At 35.0% G+C, this 25,426-nt stretch overlaps 1 protein-coding gene across 1 annotated transcript in view; it reads right to left on the reverse strand.

Annotated features, from left to right (window-relative positions):
- Positions 1 to 25,187, reverse strand: part of LOC140155110 (uncharacterized) — a 66,874-nt gene extending 41,687 nt beyond the window's left edge. Inside the window, exons 1-2 of the mRNA XM_072177817.1 lie at positions 25,113 to 25,187; positions 24,483 to 24,676 (exon numbers count right to left, since the gene is read on the reverse strand). Coding sequence (XP_072033918.1) covers positions 24,483 to 24,570 — 88 coding nt within the window. The 5' untranslated portion in view covers positions 24,571 to 24,676; positions 25,113 to 25,187. The remainder of the gene's footprint in view (positions 1 to 24,482; positions 24,677 to 25,112) is intronic.
- Between the last annotated feature and the right edge of the window lie 239 nt (positions 25,188 to 25,426).

Below are 25,426 nucleotides of genomic sequence, written 5' to 3' on the forward strand. Positions count from 1 at the left end.
AATTACAGAATTGGCAAATATCTAAATGTAAGTCTAAACAATTGATGGGTTCAACCCTAGAGAATGTGCATTTTAAGTAATCGAGGAATGCTTACTCTTATATCAGGTAATGCAATGTAGTACCTCTCAAAAATATGTTGCCAACACTTAAATAACACTATGTTAGAACGTTTTGCAGCAAGGTTTTGAATGTTATTATATTATATTTTATTCGATCCAATTTAAAAAAAAAAGGTTTTTGTAAGAAGTTTTGTATATGTTGAGAGTAAGCTCCATTTTCAGATGGCAGTCTTCAACTCTCACTTTTGAGGGTCAACATTCTAGCTATCTCATTTGATTTCTTTAGCCCTCCACAAAGAGTTGGTACTTCATATCACTCTTTTCACTTTCACTTTCAATTCATATATGCTCCGGCCATCATTACTCGAATATAGGCGAAACTATAATCCTATACCACTTGGTTCCCTTTAGTTTATCCTAACCTTAACCTTAATATTCAATATAATCGTATTCAAAATACAGCTGTAATCATCTCATGCCAACTCTTACCCTAATCTCAAATCACAGCATACCAAAATAACCAGCTTTAACTGTATTAACCATATCATATATATAGAGTGGCTCGAGGCTGTGTTTATTAAATCTAGCCGTATCCTGGCATTGGCATTGGAGGTTGTCATCATCAGGATGATCAGGTGTGTAGATCATTGAAAGAAAGCTCACGGACCCAAAGTTCTGCCCAACGTTTGTTGACACATGTAGTTCATGACAATTATGATTTTAGAGAGGATATAAACTGTGGGTACAGATTGCAAACTGGAAAAATGAATTAGGAGATATAGGTGATTATCTGTTGAAAATATTAAAGAAATTTGCTATATAATCACTAATCACTAAAACTATTCCACCCACGTCCATGACTATGTATTTCTTATCACTACGTATACGGTTTGGTATAGTGTGAGTATATGTGGGTGTGTTTGATAACGACCTTAAGGCTGTTCAGAGGGGAGCACGATCTAGCAGTATTTGCACTCAAATATTTAGGCAAATAAAGCTGACTCACACAAGGAATGGTATAGGTTCTATAAAGTAGATTCCATGGCTTAAAAGGGCTGTCATTTTTACCCCAATATGCATGATGTGCGTTTTAATACATTATTGGCTTTAACGCAAGAATCGCAAGACATATGGAAATAAGTTCAATGTATTAAAATTAAGAAGCACATTGCAGTTTTTAAGTTGATTTGCTAAAATTAGACAAAAATATGTCTCCTGTCATTCCACTCGCCTAAAACATTTTTGCAGTCAACATTCGTACTTCGAAAGGAAAAACATTTTATGCATACTGCAGTTACTGTTCATTTTCCTATACACAATACACAGTGCTCTCACCATTGACGCGTGACCTCTACAAACAGTGTATCTTATAGGTATAGGGCATTGCCTAGTTAACGTCACTCTGTAAAAAATAACCGGCCAATATGTTTTGTACTCTCTGAAATTCTAGAAAATATAGTTTTGTAGCATGTCCTAAATTTTTAGCTAATTTAGATGTTTGAAAATATTCGCACTTTGGTGATTTAGTAAGGAAGGGCACGCATGGCCTGCAAAATTCCCTGTGTAAATCGAATGCAACTTTTAGTGACTATCACTCACTTGTGGACCGCTCTCTTCCGAAGGGCATTAAAGCTAAACCACTTGACAATCAATCAAGAATAATATATAATAGTACATGTAGGCTAAAAACTGAGTAGGTGTGGCATCTGCAAATGTTTGTACCTCCCTGATATGTAAGTGACAAATAACAGCAAAAACAACTCCCATATCTGTCCATAACTTTGGTCAGTGGAGAGAGCCTGGGGATTCCAAGTCGGTGATTATTGATTGGCAAGTGCCATATTTGGGCATAAGTACAGTCCACCATTCAATGTGGAGGATGGGCTAGACTTTATCGATTGATTTTGCTTGAGAAATTTCCTGTTAACCAGGTTTAAGTACTGCAAAGGTCGAATCATGTTTGCTGTGCAGAATAACATTTGCCAATTTTGAAATAGGGAACAGAAACAGTGGCGTCATAGGGGCAGGGGGCACGGGGGGATAGGAAAATTGCCGAAAAACGGCTTGTGCCCCCCATCAGACCCGGTTCCCCCCAATCATGGTCGGTGCCCCCCCATGTGATGACCCACGCAACGCCACTGAACAGAAACAAAATGTACATGTTTACGGCATTGTCATTTTGCACACCATCTGTGTCAGGTAGTTTTTGTGTCCCCTGTTCAGTAAATTGGATGTTTACCCATAATTATGCGAAATAGGTAACATAGCTAGGAAGTTTTTTCTGACCAAGGATCAAGGTGAGACTGTTCAAAAAATCAGTTGTTGTTTCCCCCTCAAATTGAAAATATCCAACAAGAACGATGACACGTCTTGAAAAACATTTTACAAGCCTTTTCAATCATTGTCTTGCATATTTCGAAGCAGTCGAGAAACGTATCAACAACTCGTTCGTGCTTAAATGAAAGAGACGGTGTTTATTTAAGCGTTGTATGAAGCTAAATTTGGTTACTGAAATCATAATTTGAAGGTAGACACATTTCTCAAAGTGCACTTATTACAATGAAGTTTTACGTGAAGACAAATTTGGTTATTGAAATCATATTTTGAAAGCAGATGTATTTTGAAGTCTACTTATTAGAATTTAAGGAAGTAACCTCTTGTATTAAAATAAACATTGAAGTAGTTTTAACTAAAACGGTTGAGACACTCGATTTATTTTTGTCTTTTGATATTGTGTGCTTTGAAAGCGAAGGTCTGTCGAGGTCGAGATTTGACAGATATTGAGCACAAAAATAAGTAGTATATGGTGCGAATTATGGCCTGCGCTTATTTTGTCTTTTATAGGAATACAACACCCTATGTAGAGCATACAGGAGGACATAAGCGTATACTTTCTTTCAAACTTGGAATGAAGTGAATTGACGCATGTGTTATGTAATCGCTAATTTCTTCGCAATCAGTCAACCGATTCCAGTAAAATTAGCGTATAAGATGCAGAATAAAATGTGCTACACACTGATTTTTAGATTCTGATGTCTATTTCTCGACTCACGTCCAAATTCATTTGCCCGGTAATTTTTTCTGGGACACCTTGTATAATGAAAGTCAGACAAATAATGATTAATGATAATGAAAAAGTTCCCTTAGTATAGCTGCGAAGCTTCCAAACAGGGAGCCATTGTGCACTTTTTAGTAGAAGAATTGAAAATGCTCCGATCTTGTAGAGAGACATACCAAATTACTCTTCTCATCACAAGGATTGAAACAATGTATAGTTGTGTTATCTATTGTTATGGAGTTATCGTACAAAAACCACATTTTTAGGCACTTTTTTGGTTATTTCAACTTGCACCAAGTTTGAAAAAAGTGGTGGCAAATTGTTCGTGTAGCTGACAGGAACCAGGAAAAGAATAGTTTTGCCTATGTTCACCTGCAGAGATAGAGGGCAAACAAGGTCAAAGACCATTGGGTGCCGGGTGTCCATAGAAACACTGTTGATCTTTGATTTCCATTGCACACAACAAGTAAAGTAAACAGTTTGAAAGGTAAGTTCTATACCATTTCTTGATTCATATGTCAAGACGAGCAATTTGACACTATTTTTGCTAAAAGTAAGTTGAAATTGTTTACCCCGGTACAACCAAAAATGTGATATTTTACCTAAAAATGAGGTTTTTGTAAGATAACTCAGCAACAATCGTAGATAGCGCAAACTATACATTTTTTTTAATCATTGTAATCAGACGAGTAAGTATCAGTCAAAAAAGATCGGGGCATTTTTGATTTTTACCCCTGTATGACCTTTCGTGACCTCTAGCCATCACCAGGAGTCAAATCCAAAATGGCTCTACGTCTTAAAACCAACATTGGACCGTCCATGTGTGGAAATCCTCATGCTTCTACTAAAAAGTGCACAATGCTTCAGCTTAGCAGCTGTAGTACTATTTGTTTTCAGAAATTATGTGACGGGAAACTCAAGATCGATTGTCAGTAGCCTTTACAGGGATTGAATACGAGTGTCACGGCCCTGACAATAGTCTCTAAGCTTATTTACAATCAGAAATTGAACCCAAGGCTATCAAATGATAGACTAGTGAGTTTAACCCAAATTACTGTCGAAATGCACAATAGTTAAAACAGAAAGTACACCGTCTGTTTAGATCTCCTTTAAAATCGATGGCGCAATTACATCATCAGCATGAGATATCATATCGCCTATGTTTTATTTAGGTTATGTTTGTGTGGTTTTCGTCGAGTTAAACTCATACTTTTTTCCGAGTAATGATCGGCACACATAGTTATATGGGCCCTGTACAAAAAATCGCTTAGAATTTTAAAACAAGACGGTCGATTCATGTTTACTTTGATGAAATCAACTATACCTAAGTGGTTTCTAAGTATTATATTAATAGCTCTGGTTTCCTAACCTCATCCATGTCATCTGAGTGAAAGCATCTGCTGTTCATGCATTCTAAATATAGCATTCAGCGCTGGTAAAAGAAGAACATCTATTAATTGTAGTTCCTCTACACCTTAGTATGTTATTATTACTTTGCACCATTTAACAGTTCTTCATCTGCGACAAAAACGTTTTTAATGACTCTTCTATTGCGATAACCTCAGTGGTCGTAATCAAGAGTAGTAATGAATAGTCACAAACTATCCTTAGGCCCATTCTCCGATAAAGCGTCCAAGTTTGGTCTCGCAAATTGCAAAATTCCAACCACGAAGAATTCATGAAAATCATTCAGAGTCGTAAACTTTAATAGTTTCAGAGCACAAAACAACGCATGGGTGATTTTTCAACAATACTGAATTTTTGAGCAATATTACTTGTACGCATTGGTGGTAACGTATCAGTGGTAACGTATCTGTGAAGCCTTTTCACACTTTTGTCTTAATCGTGCAAGTGTAAAAACTTACCGACTTAATACTCATACTTGATCAGTCATCACCCAAAGTACTAAAGTCTGGTATGGTATTTGGCTTCATTTATCACAGCGTTTTTTCCGAGGGGAGTAGAATTTAGGTAACGTATCTGTGACGACATGAACGTAACGTCAGGATTTTTTGCCATTAATAGACCTAATTTTTTTACTTTGAAACCATTGTGTTATGTACCACATATATAATATAACTATGGAGCCTGCTTGATCCATCACATATGAGAACATTCATATAGCTAGTTATTTTGACAGATTGCTATCCATTAGAAATATGGTAACGTATCTGTGAACAATATTGACGACATAGTCTCAAAGACCTGTTGGAAAAATTTAATAACCTGCGTTGTGATGTTTTATACTTTATAATTAGGGCATGATACCAGCTAATGAAAAGTACCTATAATCCATTATTATGCGCGCATGTATAGCGAACAGGGACACATTATACGGAACGCACCTTGGCTGGCGACATGGAGGAAAACAATGGATATGCATAATCAGCTTTATTGTTTTATACTTTCTAGGCATGTTAGAACCTCTAGCCCCACACATTTTAGAAAGCAACTCCTAAGTATTAGTTATATTTAAAAAAGTCATTTCTTTCTGACGAAACAAGTCTCAATACGACTTGAAACTATGGGCGACACAAATTTGGCTTTTTGAACACTTTATCGGAGAATGTGCCCTCAGATAACTCTATTCTTAATGATTACGTGAACCAAATGTAGTTATTACCATGAATACGTCTGATCTGATGTAGATAATGCACTGCAAAAATATTTTACTCAACACCGAGTAAAAAGTTCACAGCTCAACAGTTGAGTAAACTAAAAAATTACTCAACATTGAGCTCATATAGTTCACAACTCAACAAATGAGTAAAAAATTACTCAATTTATTTTTTACTCAACTGTTGAGCTGTGACCTTTTTATTGAGTAATTATTTACTCATTTGTTGAGTTGTGACCTATATGAGCTCAATGTTGAGTAATTTTTTACTCAACTGTTGAGCTGTGATCTTTTTACTCAGTGTTGAGTAAAATATTTTTTGCAGTGTGGTAATGAATTACACGACTATATAATAGATCCGATGACCGTCTCGTCTCGTGATTTTCATTCTTGGTGAATTAATTTCATAGAATATAATTGTAAAACTTGGTTGTTCGTATTCTTGAAATGAAATTTTGTAAGTGTGACCCCCATCATGGAAATGAGGAAAATCGATCTTCAGATCTTCATAATTTTCATAATTTTTGCATCATGAAAATTGATTTCGAATTCACTTCTAATTATATGTAAATACCATAAACATGTGACTTAGAAGAAAGCCAAGTTATATTTTGAAATGAAAACATAAGGTAAATCAGTTCATAGCTCAAAAACAAATGGCTATTCTATTTGAAATTCATACATACCCTATGTAAGACATAACCTTAATCATCCACACAGGGAGTGTGAATTACAAATGTGGTTACCTGAATGGGTGGCCCCATTATAAATCTACATCCCCTATATGGCTATTTAAGGTCATGTCTTCCATAGGGGGTGGATGGATTTCAACTGAAATAGCTCTATTTTGCAGATAGCTTTCTTATTTTTATTGATCGGGTCGCTGAGCTGAATGCTGAATGTTTAAAACATGCTTGATTTCTCAAACATGTCAAAGAAGCGTGCATGGGCAAATTGCAAACGTCTTTATAGTATCACACTGGCCATTACAGATGGATTTAGATAAAAAATAAAAGAAATAAGACAACTTTCAAAAAATTTAACAGTGTTGCTATCAGCACTGTGCCAAATTCTTGATTCAATCTCCAAAGCCCAAAAGACGTAAACAGCGTTTTCTTTTATTTTATCAGTTAGAATTAGTTCAGGCAATAGTTATCTGTACCGTTAAAGCTCCTGCATTCCGAAAATGACTTGAAGAAACATGTGCCCTACTTTTGTAGGCTCAGAATATTTTTGGAATTTAAAGGGCCGAGTCATGCTCACACGTGGAGCCTTGTTATAGAGGGTCTTAAATACTTCATTCCAAACAAATAATTGCCCTCGACTCAAAAGCTACACTAACTAATTTCTTATCTTTCATTATGCACGTAACTAAACATCTACTAAAAAGCAATTACCACCTTTAAATAATAATGGTCATTGTTCCTAAACCGATTGCCGATGCCAAATGTGGAATATGCAGTCGAAGCAGAATTTATTTCTGCGCATTATGAAACCTACTTTGTTACTATGGTCCCAATTTTGATGTCGCAGCGTACATTTTAATGCAAGTAACCCAAGCAGCAAAATGGGCTATTCCAGAAAATAGACGCACACCCCCTATAGAGGAGTTCGGATATCCGGACTTTTTGTCCAGTCATGACTGTTGGAAATCCAGACTTTTAAAGTGCCCAAAGGCAAAAAAATCCGGCAGAAAAATAGTTCAAAATCAGAAATCCTCAATTTGAGAGCTCATTTTCAACATTTCCGTGATATTTCCTTCATTTGATTGGATTTCCAAGCTTTTTCCAGTAACATTGGCAACTGGAATTCCAGTCGTTTTCAGAAAGCAGACTTGGAAATCCAGACTTTTCTTTGAAAATTTACTCCTCTATAGGGGGTGTGCACCTATTTTCTGGAATAGCCCAATCCTATGGCCTTGCATTCAGTATCCATTGATCCATTGAAGGAAATCTTAGCAGCTCTCATTGGGTTATTCTTTTTGTTTCATGCATTTGAAGGGGATCAAGGTCCTAAATGGAATACAATTGCAAGTTGTCCTTTAAGTGGTAAAGTTACTTTTAAAATTTACTGATTGGGAGGTGTTCACAACAGATATAACCCTTGGTATTCCACTTCTTGTGACCTTCTTGGTCACAGAAAACATTGAACTTGTAATGTTTTAACATGGGATTAAGTAAACAATGACTACTGATGTGAATAATGACATTTTGTTTTATTGTCTTCCATGGACACTGAATACAAGGCAATAGGACTTTGCTGTAACTTTCAAATCTTGAGTTACTCTCATTTAAATGTACGCTGCGATATAAAGTATGGAACCATTGCAACAAATGGGGTGTCATAATGCGCAGAAATAAATTCTGCTTCGACTGCATATTCCAAATTTGGCATACAATTAACGGTTTAGGAATAATAGCCATTATTTAAATGGGGCGATTACTTTTTGATAGTTTATTTATAGGCTACATCTCACAAACCTGCTACTTCATAGAATGTTTTAAAACGGTGTCAGAATGAGTCTTTCGTAAACCGTATAGCAGGTGATTTATTGGTAAATACTTATTAAATCTTTAAACGTATGCGAGTGACTCCTAGTTTACTTACAAAACTGAGAACTGAGGGGCATGTACCCTTTTGAGATTCCAAAATTAAAATGGACAAGAACTTTTAATTTCATCGTTACGGCGTGCTCAAACTTGCTCACTCCTTGTATTTTCATCGTATATCGTTAGATACACCTTATTTGAAATTTATTAAACGACATCACAATATTTCTAAATATTTTGTGTTTTCACGTAGGCATTATGGTATAGGTCCTTTATTATTAGGGTGCAAGGTCCAGGACGTGATGTCCAACAAAAAACAAAAACAAAACACCGCATGTTCATATTGAAAAATGAAAAATAAAAGCAATATTTTGTAGTTCATGTTTTTTCAACAGTACGAGCGTTGCTGTCATCATCATGATGAATGCCTTTGGCGACCCTTGGAATAAAAAGAGACAGAACAAATTAAAAAATCACCTCCGCACTTAAGAATGTCATGTTGCATTGGCGTGAGTGCAACATAGAAATTTCGTTTTTTCAGTGGCTCAGAAAAGGTTTCTTTATTGTTTTTTTTTTGAGAAGACAGATCAATTCAGCGTAAAATTTCCTAACCAAGAAAATTTGAAAATATAAATACTAGATTAGAATTATACTCAAAGGCCTTTGCTATTTTAATGATGTCAGGCGACATTCAGCTAGTGGTCTGCAGCACTACAGAAATATATAATGTGTTAAACTACGATGATCTTGACGGTTCATAGCTGTTTATTGTCCTTTTAGATGGCCAGTGCTTAAGCGAATGTTGTCACCCAGAGTGAATTCGCAATCGCAGTAACACAGCCTGGACACTTGAAGTGGGAGAATATTGTTAACGTTGATTGACCTAGTCGAGTCTGCAAAACAAACATTGGTAATGGTCAAGCAAGCATCTTCAAAAAGACAAGCGATAATGACTATTTATGTATTATTAGTATATTTTATGAGGAGTGTGGGAGATTGCGTAAGTTACACAATGATACCGATGTCTATATTGAAATGAATAACTGGTAATGACAAAAACGAATTGGAATAGGTAGACAGTACTGTCAATTTTCATTTCATAGCTCTCCAGTAATGCGAATCTAAAATGACCAGGAAAACAAACAACGCATTTATAAACATTTTCAAAATTGTCAAAACATGTTTGCTTCTCAGTCAATCACGTTTTTGGACATGCTACGTTTGAAAACACAATCACTTTTGATTTTATTCGCCAATATTAGATTTGCATGTACTTGTCTAAACAATGTACTAAAATTGCACAACATGATAGCTCAAAAGTTTCTCTCAATTCAGAAATCAAAGCCACTTTGTGTTTCTTTTGCCCGTGATGTAAGAAATATTTCAGGTATTCAATGTCACGTTACACTTTTTAAAACAGTAACAATAAGTATTGCATACGAACCACAAACCCGCGGGGAAGGGGATTCATTCGCAGTAGAATGTTTTAGCGACAATTTTCGATTTGCTCAAATTCATACAAACCCAGCTTTTACCAACTTTGTAACAAGAGAAAATGTGCTAATAAACGATGCCAATGGAAAACATAAAACCAAAGACAATGGTTGTGTGCAACTCTTCGGTAATTTCCTTCATTACGTTACACCAATTAAAACATTGGTTGGGTGTAACTCTTTGCTAATTTGCTTCACTACTTTTCCCTACATTAAGGTTAGCAACTATTTTAAACTGTTGCGATTTGGTAGTTCTCGGCATCTTGCGAATGGCAGTGAGCTTTGGCAAAAATTGCATTGATCATTTCATAGCGAGTGTGTAGAAGAATTCAAATATCACAGATATTCTTTTGTAGGTCCTGTGGTTCTTGAGTTATGTTGTAAAGACGGCTGAAACAACAACACTTTTGTCAAACGTAAGGCTCATTAATATGTAAATTTTACAAATATTTTGCTCGAAGTCAGTGCATATAATCATTATGTTTAGGGTATTCCTTTTTGCAGACTTTTGCATTAAAACTTAGTGAAAGTGTGTCTAGTGTATTCTAATGTATTTTATTATGTAAGAATGATAGATAAAAGAAAAGAAATAAAAAAACGAAAGAAAACAAGAAAGATACTTAACCCATTTCCAACACATCCCTTAAAAGTTGCTGTTGTGTAATTCCGTGAACAAAGTTTTGATAAATACATGCAGCCAAAATGTCAACAATTATTAAATCAAAAGATTATATACGATCGGGGCAGGAATAAAATCTATTAAAATATCAGTAAACAGCAAGTCGAATTCAAGATGGTTCACGTCGGTATGCAAAACAGGTTAAAGAAAATGGTTAATAAATTCATTGTTGTGATAAATACTTATCTCGGTCTGGTTGAATCGTAAGTTTAATCTACTCCAAATGAAAGCACTGATTTAGAATAAATTTGAAAACATATGCCCTTGGTATTGCTTTTAAATTGTTATTACCCGCGGGTAAAATTGAAACGACCTGATGAGCCTCACATCCCGCATACATTTTGATTAAAAATAAAATATGAAAGGCATGCACAATCAGATCGTATTTTGTCACTTGCGATTTGTAGATATTTATGTCGTTAAAACTTTAATCGACTTGTTTCTATTTTAGTGGATGTGAGTCGCTTCAATATGGGCGCGAGCTCGGAAACAACAACAATGAACGAGCAAGAACAAGTGGACGACAGAACGAAAGATAAAACGAAATAAACGAAAGAAAGAAAGGATGGGGGGAAAAAAGGAAAGAAAGAAAAAGAAAAAAGAAAGACAATCAAGATATCCGTTTATGTTTCTTTTCCAATCACTCATAATTTGAATGATAATATTTGTTTCCTCACAGAATTGTTTTTTGACATTTTCCTTTTCTTTGAATATTTTAAAATATCATATGAAATTACAGACAACTTGATAGAAAGTAGTATACTGTTATTTGAATGTACTTGCTTCAAGATCAGCTCCCCCTGCAAACTGGTGTAACTGGTTAATTGTTATGTAGAATTGCAGATTAATACGTAGTGGTAATAACAATGAAAATTATTAATTACCGGGAGCGCTTTCGAGGAACTTCCTCGTCATCAGCCGATGTTGTTAGCCCCGTTTACAAAGCACGAGGTGATTTATTCATGTAGTGCGGTAGGCCACATTTTCACCCCTGCGCGGATCTTAAAATATTTTACAAAAACTTTTAGTTTAAACATGACCTTATTATCGATTCGTGACCCATTTCCAACAAATCTCTTTAAAGTTGATGTTGTGTAATTCCATGAACAAAGTTTCGATAAAAACATGCAACCAAAATATCAACAATTATTCTTAAGAAAAGCGATAAATTATATTCGATCGGGGCAGGAATAAAAATCTATAGAATGTATCGGTGAACAGCAAATCGCTTATCTCTAGCAATGTAAATATGAATTCAAGATGGTTCACGTCAATATGGCAAAACAGGTTAAAGAAAGTGGTTAACAAATGCATTGTTGTGATAAATACTTATCACAAATCTACTTCAAATGAAAGCACTGATTTAGAAGAAATTTGAAAACATATACCCTTGGTATTGCTTTTAAATCGTTATAACCCGTGGGTAAAATTTAAGCGACCGGATGAGCCTCATATCCCGCATACATTTTGATGTCCGGCTTTATTAAAAATAAAACATGAAAGGCATGCACAATCAGATCATAATTTTGTCACTTGCGATTTGTAGATATTCATGTCATTGAAACTTTAACATTTAACGGATTTGATTCTCTTGAATGCGGGCGCGAGCTCGGAAAAATAGGAATCTGTTCAACGATTCTCACAGATTTCTTGTGCTGGGTGCCAATTATTGTGCTGTGAATTTGGTCCAGGAAGCTTTTCCATATCAGTGCATTTTGCTGTTGGACAACTGCTTGGTAGCTGACATGTATTTAGAGTAGAGTATAGAGGCAATTCTGTGTGTAATTCTGGTTAATATTGATGACCAGGATTTTAAGATATGACCTTGTGAAAAATTATAAGTTTCTTTTTTGGCTTAGTATAATTTCACGAGTTTATAATATTTATATCATGTTATCATATCATCACTTACTCAGTGAATAACCCTTATAGATGAGTAATGTTAAGGATTTTGAAATATTTTATTTAAGGTCCTTATTTAAAATCCCCTTTAGAGCTGACTTTATCTTATTCGATCTATCACAATACGCTAATAGTCTTCTAATATATGAATGTGGCTGTACATGCGCTTATCTCAGCACTGATAGTGGTTTAATGTGGTATTTAAATCAATGATAAGGGGTAAATATATTGTGATAGATGGACGACGAAATTAAAATCAACTATTAAATATCAAATAGGTATATATTGCAGTACGAGCCTGTACGGCCATTTGGTCCCAGCCCCGGGTCCCAGCATACATTGTTGAAATGCAAAAGGAAATCGTAGTTTTAATACAAATTTCTATGCTATTAATATGTCAAAAAAATGCAGGTAGCTACCTGTCTAAGAATGAATATCGTAGGAAGAAAATTCATAGGGCATCTAAGAAGTAATGGTCCAAGGATTCTTATTTTAGTTTTATTCTGACCAAAAGAAAATCCTTTTTTGCAAGTAAATTTATTTGAATTGTTTACCAGATTCGTGCAGTCAATCTTTTTTCAAATCCACTTCATTTTGGAAAGCTTACAACCAGTGGATTTCGTATACCCAAAAGAATTATAAGGTACCAGTTATGTTCATCACTGTATAGACAAAGACAGATATGTCATAATATTGGAATAAGCAGCCAATAGTCATTCATTGAAATCGTTTAAGAAATAAAGACACGACGATCCAATAACCCAAGGAAGATGCCAATTCTATTTTACCTTTGTTTATCAAATCAATTTCTACTAGGCAATCTAAATAATGTACTCACCATTTACATCCCATAGTAACATAGTTATTCCAATATATGCCATTTGAATATGTATCCAATAAAAGACAAAATATCAAAACGATGCCTCATTATGATAGCACATGTTGTTTCAAAATGGATGCCTGAAATTGACCTCAACCTATAACCTGACCTATGATAACCTACGACCTTAGAAGTCTCTTTTCTGAACAATACAAGTCATAATAGAAATTTGAATTTTGACCTCTGTGTGAATGTTGGCCCGCCATATCTCAAAATTCTCAATGCTGGCAGAGGTCCAGTAAACCTATTTTTGAGGTTGGTGGTCTTCAGAAGCAATATACATCAAAACCAAAACTATGGACACTAAAACAAAAGCATACTCACAGGCAGACGGAGTATTTCCTCTGTATATTGATATACATGTATTAAGAATTACGATTAAGCATAATTAATTTGATTTCGTGCGCTAGTTTGTAATGTTTGAATATTCTATGCTCCAGTGTACGATGCGTAAGCCTTTTCCCTTGTTTAAGTTTGTTGCTTTCACCGCTTAAGAATCTGCATGCTGTGGATTTCTGACAATAAGGTTTTATAGTATGCGATGCTGCAAAAACTGTAGCTTTTCACATATATTTTGTACAACTAAATTGGTGCAATCTAGCTCTAATAAAACAATTCCGTTTCGACATAAGAAGCTCAATGCTATTTGAAGACAAATCAAGGGTGAAATTAGAAGATCAATACGTGGATTTCACAAATTCCGAGCACGTTTAATTGATTTATAAAGTAAACTAAAAGTCATGTAACACATTGACACGTCGTCTTTGGAAATCTTGAAATCATAGAGGTATATAACCAAGAGGGCACGCGCGGGTTACACATGCACTCCATAAATATATATTTAATTAGTTCATTAAGGTAATTCTACATGTTGTTAGTATGTACACTTAAAAACTTTACAGACAAAAACAATAACCGAATAAAGCTAGAAGTGCAGTAATTGAAATTCAACGATGTTGTCATAACAAAAGCAGTCTATATTACGACACACTTCGTGGTATATTTTCTCAGGTCTCAGTTAACCCATGAATTACGAAAGTCCTCACAAAAAATCAGCACTCTAACAAAATCTTGTTTACTAGTATTTGATGTGATTTGATTTGAAGTATTTGATTTATGCTACTTATTTTGTTTACAAGAGCAGGTGCTGTCCAGCGTCCTTCTATCCTTCATATTCACTCTTTTCACTCCTTTTAGATTCACGATACAGAGACTACATTAAGATTGAGCGATTAGATAAGTTCTGAAATAGGTAGAAAATAACCAATCGCGAATAACTCGATCCATATATTAAAACATCAGTGCACAACGACGTAAGAGACAGATGGCGATCAAACCGATGGTATCAGAAGAAAACAAAAGCAATACTAAATCAAAATTGGAAATAGCGTATTCTCACTAAAGCGAACATTACAGTTTCAGGGTTAATCATTGAATTGAATTGGTTTTGTCTTAGTTGTCACGCCAATGACCTTGACACAATTTTTCGCTGTTGCGTTCCATTTTTTAGTAAGACAATGTGTTCATATGGGAATGTGTACAATGTACGTGAACATGTAAAATGTATGTGAATAAACTACTTTGAATTTGAATTTGAAAAATGTGTTATTTGAAAACAATAAATTAAAAAAAGAAAAGAAAAAAAGGACTACAACCCCTTATCAAATTAGAAATTACAATTCTGACACAAATATGTTTTAGAAAACCTTTTGCAAGCGTTTTAGTACAATGATATAATAAATGTTTAATGTTATGATCATTTTGTGACAATATTTTGTTTGTGTTCTGGGAGCACGGTGGCCTAGCGGAACGGGCACTGACTCATAATCGAAAGGTTGTGGGTTCGAGCCCCGGCGACGCCATCGTGTTGTGCCCTTGAGTAAGGCACTTTATCTCGATTACTCCTCTCCACCCAAGTGTTTAAATGGGTACCGGCATTCTTAAATGCTGGGAAGGTAACAGACTCGCTGTAGAGGAGGTGTAGCGATCCCCCTATAGCAACATTACCTGGAGGAGTCTGGCCCAATCGCCAATGAAAGAGAGATGGGCACTCCGATCACTGTTTATACAGGATCGACTCCTTTACTTTTTTTTAAATATTTTGTTTGAAGTTGAAAATGACAGACAAACGTTAAGTGCTGCTGCGTAGACACATTGTAGCGAATGAAAAACAAACCAGCAACATGTATATGAACAAGATTGGTAAATATTTGCCAAATATGGCAATGATTATCTCTTTGACTGCAAAGGAATACTAACCAAAACAATATGATTTCCGGAGTGCAGACAAATAGCCCTAATTGCGTAAGACGATACACATTAAATCTCTCTCTTTACCACCATACAAAGTTTAAATGTAACACAATCGTGATATAAAATAAACCACTTTAATCATTTTTTTTCTTGCCAGTGCATATAAATTCTTGGTCAGTGCTTATTTATAAGCCCAATATTTTATTTTAGTACCGTAATTACTTGGCTTCATTTAAAAGCATTTTCTAATACCTGGCAGTCTTCTCTAACGATTTATTTTATTCATTAGAAGAGAAAACTATAATTGTCCATATATTTGTCTGTGCTCTCATAATAGTACTTCATAATGGTTAATAATGATGGATGCTAATGGAAAATTTATACACAGAATTTCTCTCTCTCTCTCTCTCTTTTGCTTGATTTAATTTGAAAGGTGAGTGGTCTAATGGTTTTTTGATACAATGATATTGTTTTCTAGTATCTCACACAGTGAATCAAAACAATGTGATTCCAAAAATGACCAAGGAATCAAAGCGGATGAGACGGGCAACAGGGCGATAGTACCAAGGCTCAAATTTCACGCATTCCTATACACCTCAATGGCAGCCAGCTGAGTCCCATCCCACCTGAAATGTGATATTCGGCGGATATTTTAAACCTCATTCCATCACGCGTGTTACACGTAGACAAAAGAATGATGAATGTTTACAACCAAATTTAATATAAGATAAATTTTTAAGCAGCTTTAATCCACCCAATTGGGCAGTCACAACGCTAGTGTGTTGCTGTAGCTCGTTGGATTTGTTTATAGTTCAAAACATAAAAAGAGTTCGCTAGTCCGAAGCTAAGGTAAGGAACAGGGTAAGGATAAGGTTAAGGGTTTTTGTTAAGGTTTTGGTTAGGGTTAGGGTTAGGTTTAGGGTACTAACGTACCTTAGGACAAGCGTATGTAACCCAATGATGCATCTCATTTATTCATCATACCATCTAAACATCTCAAGCCTTTTCTCCAGCATGTTCGGTTGCCAAAATTCGTAACTGTGATCTTTTAAAATGTGGGGGAACGATGCCGTCAATATCACCTTTATATTAACGTTATGTCGTGTCTTCACTTTCATGACTTTATTGTTTCTCTGGTAAAGGCTTATGCATCCATCATACATTGGAATATATATAGAAACATTCAAACATTACAATCTAGCGCACGAGATAATGCATAGGCAGATATACCAGAGTAAAAACTCCGGGCATACCTGTCTGTGCGGGGACTTGAATCCCAGACCCCTCGCTTGCGGGGCGAGCGCTCTAACCACATAGCTACACAGACTGTCCCTGAAATTAAACAGGACTTTTTAGGGGGTCGTAACCTTCGGTCACCACCACCCGCTTCCACCGACTATGGTCAAAATGACAGTCTGTGCAACGAGCTTGATCTATCAAGCTCGTTGCACAGTCTGTCATTTGGTAAGCGATGCATTAGTGCTGTTGTAGAAATTCATTTATGGGTTGGTAACTTACCCCTCAGCGTGTAACCATAAAATACGTCGTAAGACAAGGGTTCACAATCCTGGTCTTCTCGTTATATTTTAATAGATACAATTTAACACTGTGTATACCTTTAAATTGTAATGGCATTCGAAACGCCTCCAGTTTTCTGAAACTCTTTTAAACAAACCTCTTCCAACTCTTTATTCTAACATTGCATTTGTCAATTGAAACTTCTTTAATGCAAATCGATGAAGAAGGAAAAACCCACTTTGTCCCCAAATGACTAAGATTGAATGTTACAATTTATTACTTTAACATATCGCTTTAGAATTGCATAACAATGCTTGCCGATTTTAATAATCCACGTATCAACTATAAATATAATGAAATAAATGTAGCATGATATCTATTATCAACAATTTGAAGAGATTCCATCATTGCAATTATTATAATGTAGCAGGTTTAATTGATGACGGGTGATCTCTTACCGATGATGAAATTGAATAAGGCTTGTAGATTTTAATTTCCTATTCGTTATTTAGAAACGCTTCCAAAACCCGCACCCGTAATAAAATGTATAATGCAACGTTTCAGACGGGCAATCATATGCATGAGTTAAATGCAAAAGTTACATTGTATCTGGGCAAGCAGCCTTTTAAGGATATGCCTTGATTTCGAATGAAAACGTTGTTGTCATATATATAATATCTCATAACACCAGTAATATCTTAAATAAGCATCCTTGTGGGGATATTCGTGGATGACATGGTCAGTTTTCAATTAGACTATGTCGAGTTCGTTGTTGAAATAATCATTTATCTGGGTCCCCGAATGTCAGCAATTAAGGCTATATTGCGTGTGACCTAATATTATTTATAGCATCAATACAATAATACTATCTCCATACTTACTGCAATTTAGCGTAGAATAGTTTTAAACGTATTAATTATTTTGTGCTTTTTATTGGACGAATTTGATTATACAAACGATTCAAAGTATAAAATTGCTCCACTTTGATATCACCTGTTAGATGATCACTGTTGTGCCAATATGTCAGTATAAAATGTTTGTTTTTGGCTAAAAATGGAAAGTTTTGAATAGAAATGGACATTTTTCATAATTGCTATTGGTTTTTTTTGCTATACAAAAGCTTTAGCTATAATTGATGTTCTTGATATTAAAGGGTACCACAATTTTAGGATATTTGTAGATATCATAGGTTGGTCAGTTACCAGGTTTCGCGACATTTCAGACGATTTTGCTGACAAAACTGCCAAAAACGATCATTGTATGTTGACCTTTTATATGCAAGAGGTCATAGGTCAAAAACCTTTGGTTTCAGAAAGTTGTCATGATTGACTTTTTTGTTTTGTTTTTAATGCACACATTCATATCGATGTATTGGTATACTTTTTAGTAAAAATATTTTTTCTTGAAATCGGGCGTAGATACAACCATATTTATAAATAAAACAATTTTCCTATTTTAATCCATATTTAATTAATCCGAATATAAATTAGCAAGTCTTAACAGCAATTTTCTGTACAATTTTATTTACAAATTTTTAACTCGAATATTGACTTAAATTTAAAAACCACAAGATTGCTTAATTATAATTTCCCGGCATTGTTTTCTAAAGCTGACTAAAGGATACTTTAACACTTGAAAATGTTCTTGCAATTTTATTGGTTCTTACCCGTGTGATATGACATGTTATAATACACTTTAGCGCGTGCGCGTCGACGTGATACTCGTACGCGCTATTTAATTTAATTAACATTTGGCATACTTAATTTGGCGACATAATTGTTTAAAGTAAAACAACGAGGCGAAACAACGAGGTCGAGTTGTTTTACGCCAAATCATGCATTCATTTCCACCTTCTTTATTTAATTTGAAGCAACGCATTACTAGGAATAAAAGTCTTGACGTCTTGAGTTTTTTTTTTTTTTTCACTCAAAAAATAAACAAATACAAAAACAATGACAAGAGACCATTATATGGCAATTATATATTATTTTGAACGTTGCTTTGTTTGTATTGTACATTTACGCTATGATGGTTTTACTCGGGGTTTAACCCACGTTAAGTTATTATTCTATCTTTTGTAGCACTGGCGATTTTCTCAATAAAATATCTTACGGACTAATAAATGGTCAGATTGAGCAAAAACCTTCTCTTTGCAATTAATTTAAACAAACTATGTACATGTAATAGAACACTTCTTTAAACTGAATTAACATTTTTAAACCATTAATCCGCACACAGGTCTTTCGCTTTGTTTGATCAATTACAAAATTACAACAATAAAAATTGCATGGATTAATATAATCCATAGAGAAGTCGTTGCCCACGTTGTAAAATTAAAAAGGCATAATGCCCAACATAGACAATTACTGTGGTGTTTACGCAGTTGAAGGAAAAAACCTCTCGCTTCGAGGCAATGCTTGTTCTTGATCTAATCGACCATAAAATAGTTTTCACCTGCCCAGTACGATTACAAAGACATTCCTAAGAATGTCAACGCTGTAGGCATTATCCTTAAGCACCTGCTTTTGACTTATAACCTACAACGCTATGATTAAACATTAATTCAGGCAATATGTAACTACCATATTATATAATATGAATCGAGTATTACTTATTTTAAATGTACCCAAGTTGTTATTTCTAAGCTAAGAAGTGTGATCACTAATAACAAACACTAGAGCCTGATATCATCAAATTTACCTGGAAATTCCAATCTATTGTATTTGTTTCTTAAAATATTAGTGAGCGTTATATTTTACGGTTTCAAATTTGAAAGAGAAGTCTGTCATTCACAGTCACCAACATAATACATAGAAAACATAAAACTTCAAATTGCTTAAAGATTACGAGCTGTTGAAACTATAGTTCACATGATAGCAAAAGCTGATTGCTCCCGGGTGTTGTTTTTCTTCTATGCTTCTCTCTAACAGAACATTAAAATGTATAAATAATGGGGTTATGTTGGTATTAGATAGACCAGTGTGCGCAAACGCGTACAATTTTGCGTCTTTACGTACTCTATTTCGTCCACAAACAAACGAATGAAAATGCCCTTCAAAACGATCCATTATTGGATATTGTAAACAATGTTATCATTGTAAACTTAATATTTAGAAGCAGTGGTGGCGGAAGCATTAAAAATTGGTGGCGAGCATATTTTCCTGGGATATTTGCCCGCAAAGCGCGCAAAAATTGGTCATTTTCAGAATTTTAGCCCAGAATGAAGGTCAATGTTGGTATTAGATAGACCAGTGTGCGCAAACGCGTACAATTTTGCATCTTTACCCTATTTCGTCCAAAAACCTGTGTTTTAGGGCTAAAAAGGAAGACACACAGGCAATTATTTCTTTATTTTTTCTTCTTTTAGGAGGTCTTCCCTTGAAAAAAATTAGTGTCCCCGTGCCCCTGCTTCCGCTACCTTTGTTTGAATGCACTTTTTTTTTTGTTAAACCGTTCCTCTCCAGCAGGTATGTAAGCATGTGGAAGACGTTTTGTGACTGTAATGTTAAGGCAAGTCCTATTGTATCTATACTTCGAAGTACACGTAGGTATGTGAACATAATAATGACGTAATCAGACTTACAATATCGATGTGACGGTCGTAAGGGAGGGCAAATACGTGTCCAACAAGCAAAAATTCTAGATCGTCTCCACAGACACTCATGTAAACAATCAGCTAATTTTGAGGGACGGGCATGAGGGGAAGACTGGGAGGTACTGATTACACAACTTGCTGCTTGTTCCCTTTTGCTTACACCGTTGGATCATTGCTAAAAGAGATTTGGTCATACTGTGTAGCAGCCAGCGCTATTTTAATAGTTAAAACTATTTGTACTGATTGAGCCAGTCATACATCCCAGTCATTGAGCCTGTCGTATAACATTGTGTAAAGTAATTTAATTTATTATTAGGGTGTAAAAGATAATGCTACACTCTTTATTTCTATTGTTCCATCACAAAATAGTGCGATTTAAAGAGAAAATAATTTGCCCAAATATATTTACTTCAAGGTAGAACATGTAGGCATATAGATGGCGCTTTGCACATTATTGCAGAATAATACGCCCTCACAGTGCGCGAGTTTGAATAATGGTCTGTAGAGGTTATAAAATTCTAAATAATCAGCCGCATAATGAATGCCATTAAAATATGAATTGAAATGTAAGATTTACAACAGGTTTGAAATTCATGGCAAACGTAACATCTAGCAATCTGTAAATGCTACGACCTTAACCATGATAAGATTAATGGTTAGACATGAATCTTAATAAAAGACACATATCAATCTGTCGTTTTCTTTCTTAGGGAAAATCTAATTACACCTTGAGGGAAATTAAGGAAAATATTTGATATTTACAAAGTCCCTTCAGATAAGATTAGCCTTTCACAAGAGTAGGGACAATTTACAGGTACATGTATTTGATTATATTGAATTTATGTAGAGTATCTTAACTGGTCATTTGTATCCACATTCATTCCTATATCTACTTCTAGGACCCTTGTATATCTAGGTGTTTTTTTCACAAATATTAACCAGGACACCACACCAAACAAACGCAATGAAGGGGGGGGGGGGCAGGGGTGACGTGTCCCCCTCCATCTTTCGCCAAAATGACCCATTTTGTGTTCTTTCCAGCCACTTTTTGACAATTCAGGCCGATTGTTCCCTGCCCCCATACACAATTCAAGCCGAATTGGCGCTAACAAATAACGATACATACATACAAGAGGAAACAAAATTGATGAAACATTCATTGATTAAAAAACATGTTCAAGATAAGGTTAGCCTTCCAGAGATCCAGATATTGATTGCATTGAATTTAAGGTGATCTATGTTAACCAATCTTGTAGAATTCTAATCTTTCTACTAATCTTAGCTTTAAACCAATGATGGTGCCAAACAAACACCCCAGCAAACACAAAACGTTTTCGACATCATTCGCAAAAGGTTATAAAAGGTTGTCAGAAAACGTTTAAATGTCGGGTTATATAAAGGGTACATTAATGGTATAAAACGTTTTCATAACATTAAAAACATTTGTTGGTAATTTACTGCACAGCAAACACAAATGTTTTACAGAAAACATTTAAATGTCGGGTTATATAAAGGGTAAAAAACGTTTTAATAACATTCCAAAAACATTTTTGAAAATTTGGTACAAATCATTCTAAACAGGATGTTATTTTGGGATTGAAAAAAATATTTTACAAAAATTGTTTGCCCAAAATATTTACAATAACGTTTTTAAAATGTTTTCACGACCTTTATATAACCCGACATTTAAATGTTATTAAAACGATTTGTAAAACACATTTTAAGAACATTTCTGTGTTTGCTGGGTGCAAATATTTTAACATAATATTATTTAAGTGTAGACAAAATATTTGGCCAAACATGTTAGCAAAAATAGTTTACAATGACATTTCGAAAACATTATAAAAATATTGTTGTAGTGTGCTTTCATACAAAACGTTTTAAACGATTTCATGACCTTTATGTAACCCGACATTTTAATGTTATTAAAACGTTTTTACCTAAACCAAAACCCAAAATATAACTTATTTAAAACGTTTTAAAAACGTTTTTGTGTTTGCTGGGACGTTGAAGATACAATAGAAAACTAAGATTGATAAACCCGTAGCGACTACTTTTTCGCACTCGATCTAAAACAAAGATTACGAAACAAATGTCACGATTTGTTCAAAAAATACAAATGGATAAGCAATTGAAGAACATTAAAGATGGTGCTGCACCCCTTTACATATTTCTCAAAAAATAATAACACACTATTAACAAAAAGTTATGTATATTATAGGGGCAAGGAATCCAGTTACTACACTGGAATTTCATTGACTCAAGACAAGCGGTACGTTATTTATGATAAGAAAAGAGGTACCTCTTATGTTATTTCTTAACATATATAATGAACCACTTGTCTTGAATCACTGAAATTTCATTGAAGTAATTGGATTCCTTGCCCCTATATACACATAACTTTTGTTACCAATGTGTAGAATTAGTCACAAAATTTAGCAGGGGTGTAGTACCACCTTAACATCGTCCATCCAAAAAGCAGACAAACTGTACACAGTAGAAAAAGCAGACAAACTGTACACAGTAGAACCCGAAAAGAACAACAAAAAAAGTAATGTTAACTGATTTAAAAGCTGAAACTTTCAAGTATAAAGTCTCACCTAAAAGTAGTAAGATGATTTACACATTCGTATCGCACAAGAACTCACATAAAGACGTTACACCGGACGTTACACATAACCCGGAAATATAAGGGCCAGCCTTTTTCATCTATAGACGAATCCAATGAGCCAAGTGATGGTCAAAATTCAGTCAGCCATTACTGAGTCCCGTCTGCACCGAACTGGTGTTGTTAATGCCCAATTGGATGGATTAAAGCCGCTTAAAAATCGATGTTGAATTGTATTTTGTTATAAACTTTCGTCATTCTTTTGTCTACGTGTAACACGGGTGTTGGAATGCCGTTTAATATCCCCGCCAAGGCCACATCATTTCACATTTAAGGTGGGATAGACCTAAGGGTGGGCAGCTATGGCTGCCATTGAGGTGTAGGAATGCGTTATTTATAGCATAATGGCATAATAGCATATTGCATTATTAAAGAATCAAGGAATATCTTTCCAAAATGGGGACGAGGTATTCAAACTACAAACGGATGGGAAGACAAATCTGGATGCTCTTAGTCAGGGAAATCAGGCTCTGGCTACGTAATAGCAGTTTAAACGATAGAAATGCGCTACGCTACAATATAATGGAAAATAAATCTAATTGAAGCTTCGAATTTTAATGCTTGAAAAAGTTACTAGCAGGATTCTTTTGACCTCGTAAACATCCGATAAACCTCCGTTTACTGAACACTTAATAGTGAAGGATCAAGGAGCACTCACTTAGCGCGCACCTTTAGTGCTGTACAAGGCCATAACGGACATCCATATTAACTGTAATTACTGCGTGAGAGTAATTGATACAGATAAGCATACGAATGCGATCGATTGTAGGGTCCCATAGGCACGCTTGATAACCACTTAACAGAAATGACGTTGAGTCTTGAAAACGTTTACTTAAACAACTCATGGTGTTTTAATAATGTCGATATTGTATCTAGCGTCTAAATTGTGATTGCTTTGATCTTTATTGGTAAAATATAATACTTGTGAAGGTTTGTGATTTTCTATTATCTTTTGCTAAATTAAAGGCAAATTTTAATACAAGCACTAATGGTTTCTTCTATGAAGAAAATCGTAGCTGCTAATTACGAATTTGTATGTGTATGTTTGTTTGTAGAGGGGCTTGTTTATTTGTTTATGCGCTTGTTCACGCTTTTATTGTTTATACAATTATTGTAATGTAAATAATCGAGGGAATTTGTGAACTGCAAGTGATGATTTATACCATCTTTTTTAAGAACAAAAAAGTTTAAAAGCACTCATAAAACCTACCTGTGACTGATGCATCAATATTTGGAAAAAGGCACATTAACATGACCATCAACACCGCAATCAGCTTAAAAATCTCCGCAGCTGACATAGCGTTCGTTCCAACCGAACCACACCTCTCTCTCTATCGTAGCGAGATCGCGTAAGTCCCTTTGTTGGAAATCCTCTTTGTTTATAAACCACAGTAAACACGTCTCCTTCCAAAATAAAAAAACAAGTTGTTATTAGACAAGACGAAAGTAATCGGAAATCTCCCGCCAAAATCTCCCGCCGATAAATCGTTTCCCGCCACCACCAAAAACAAAATCACACTTCTCACTGCCGATTACAACAATGCACCTCCCCAAACCAATCAAGATAATTAGCTCTGCTACATTCAACGGAGATGAGTTTTATATGACAGGTTCTGCTTGGTTAAACACTTCTCGCCAAATTTCTTGGTTGAAAATTACGTAAAGTGATTAGTTCGATATCATTCCTCTATGCAAGCAGCTCCTAGGTACTGGTCTATTTTCTTGACGATGATAATCACTCAGTGCTGGGACATGTGAAGCTTCACCCTAATACCATTCATAATGCACACACCTTCCTCCCACGGATAAGTAAAAAGATCAAAAATAATATCTGTCTTACTCTGACGTGCGCCTAACTGGCTGGCTGACTGACTAGCTGCCTGCTGGTATAGATGCTAGTATTCACTATGAAATACTTAACCTGTTGCTGTGTGAAATAAAACATGCATAACGACGGAGCGATATAGCGTGGTAAGCCCTCTTTAGTCTGCAAATCTGTGGTTTGTAGTAATCTTACACAAAGATCTATATTATATTTTATGTCGTTATTATTTTTGTCTTCAAAACCGGAACAATATACGACATAATCGGTGTAATCGATCCATTATTAAAGTGTTAATAAAGTCAAGATTTATTTTACGACTTCTTTTGAGT

Source organism: Amphiura filiformis, chromosome 1, assembly GCF_039555335.1.
Source record: "Amphiura filiformis chromosome 1, Afil_fr2py, whole genome shotgun sequence".
NCBI lineage: Eukaryota > Metazoa > Echinodermata > Ophiuroidea > Amphilepidida > Amphiuridae > Amphiura > Amphiura filiformis.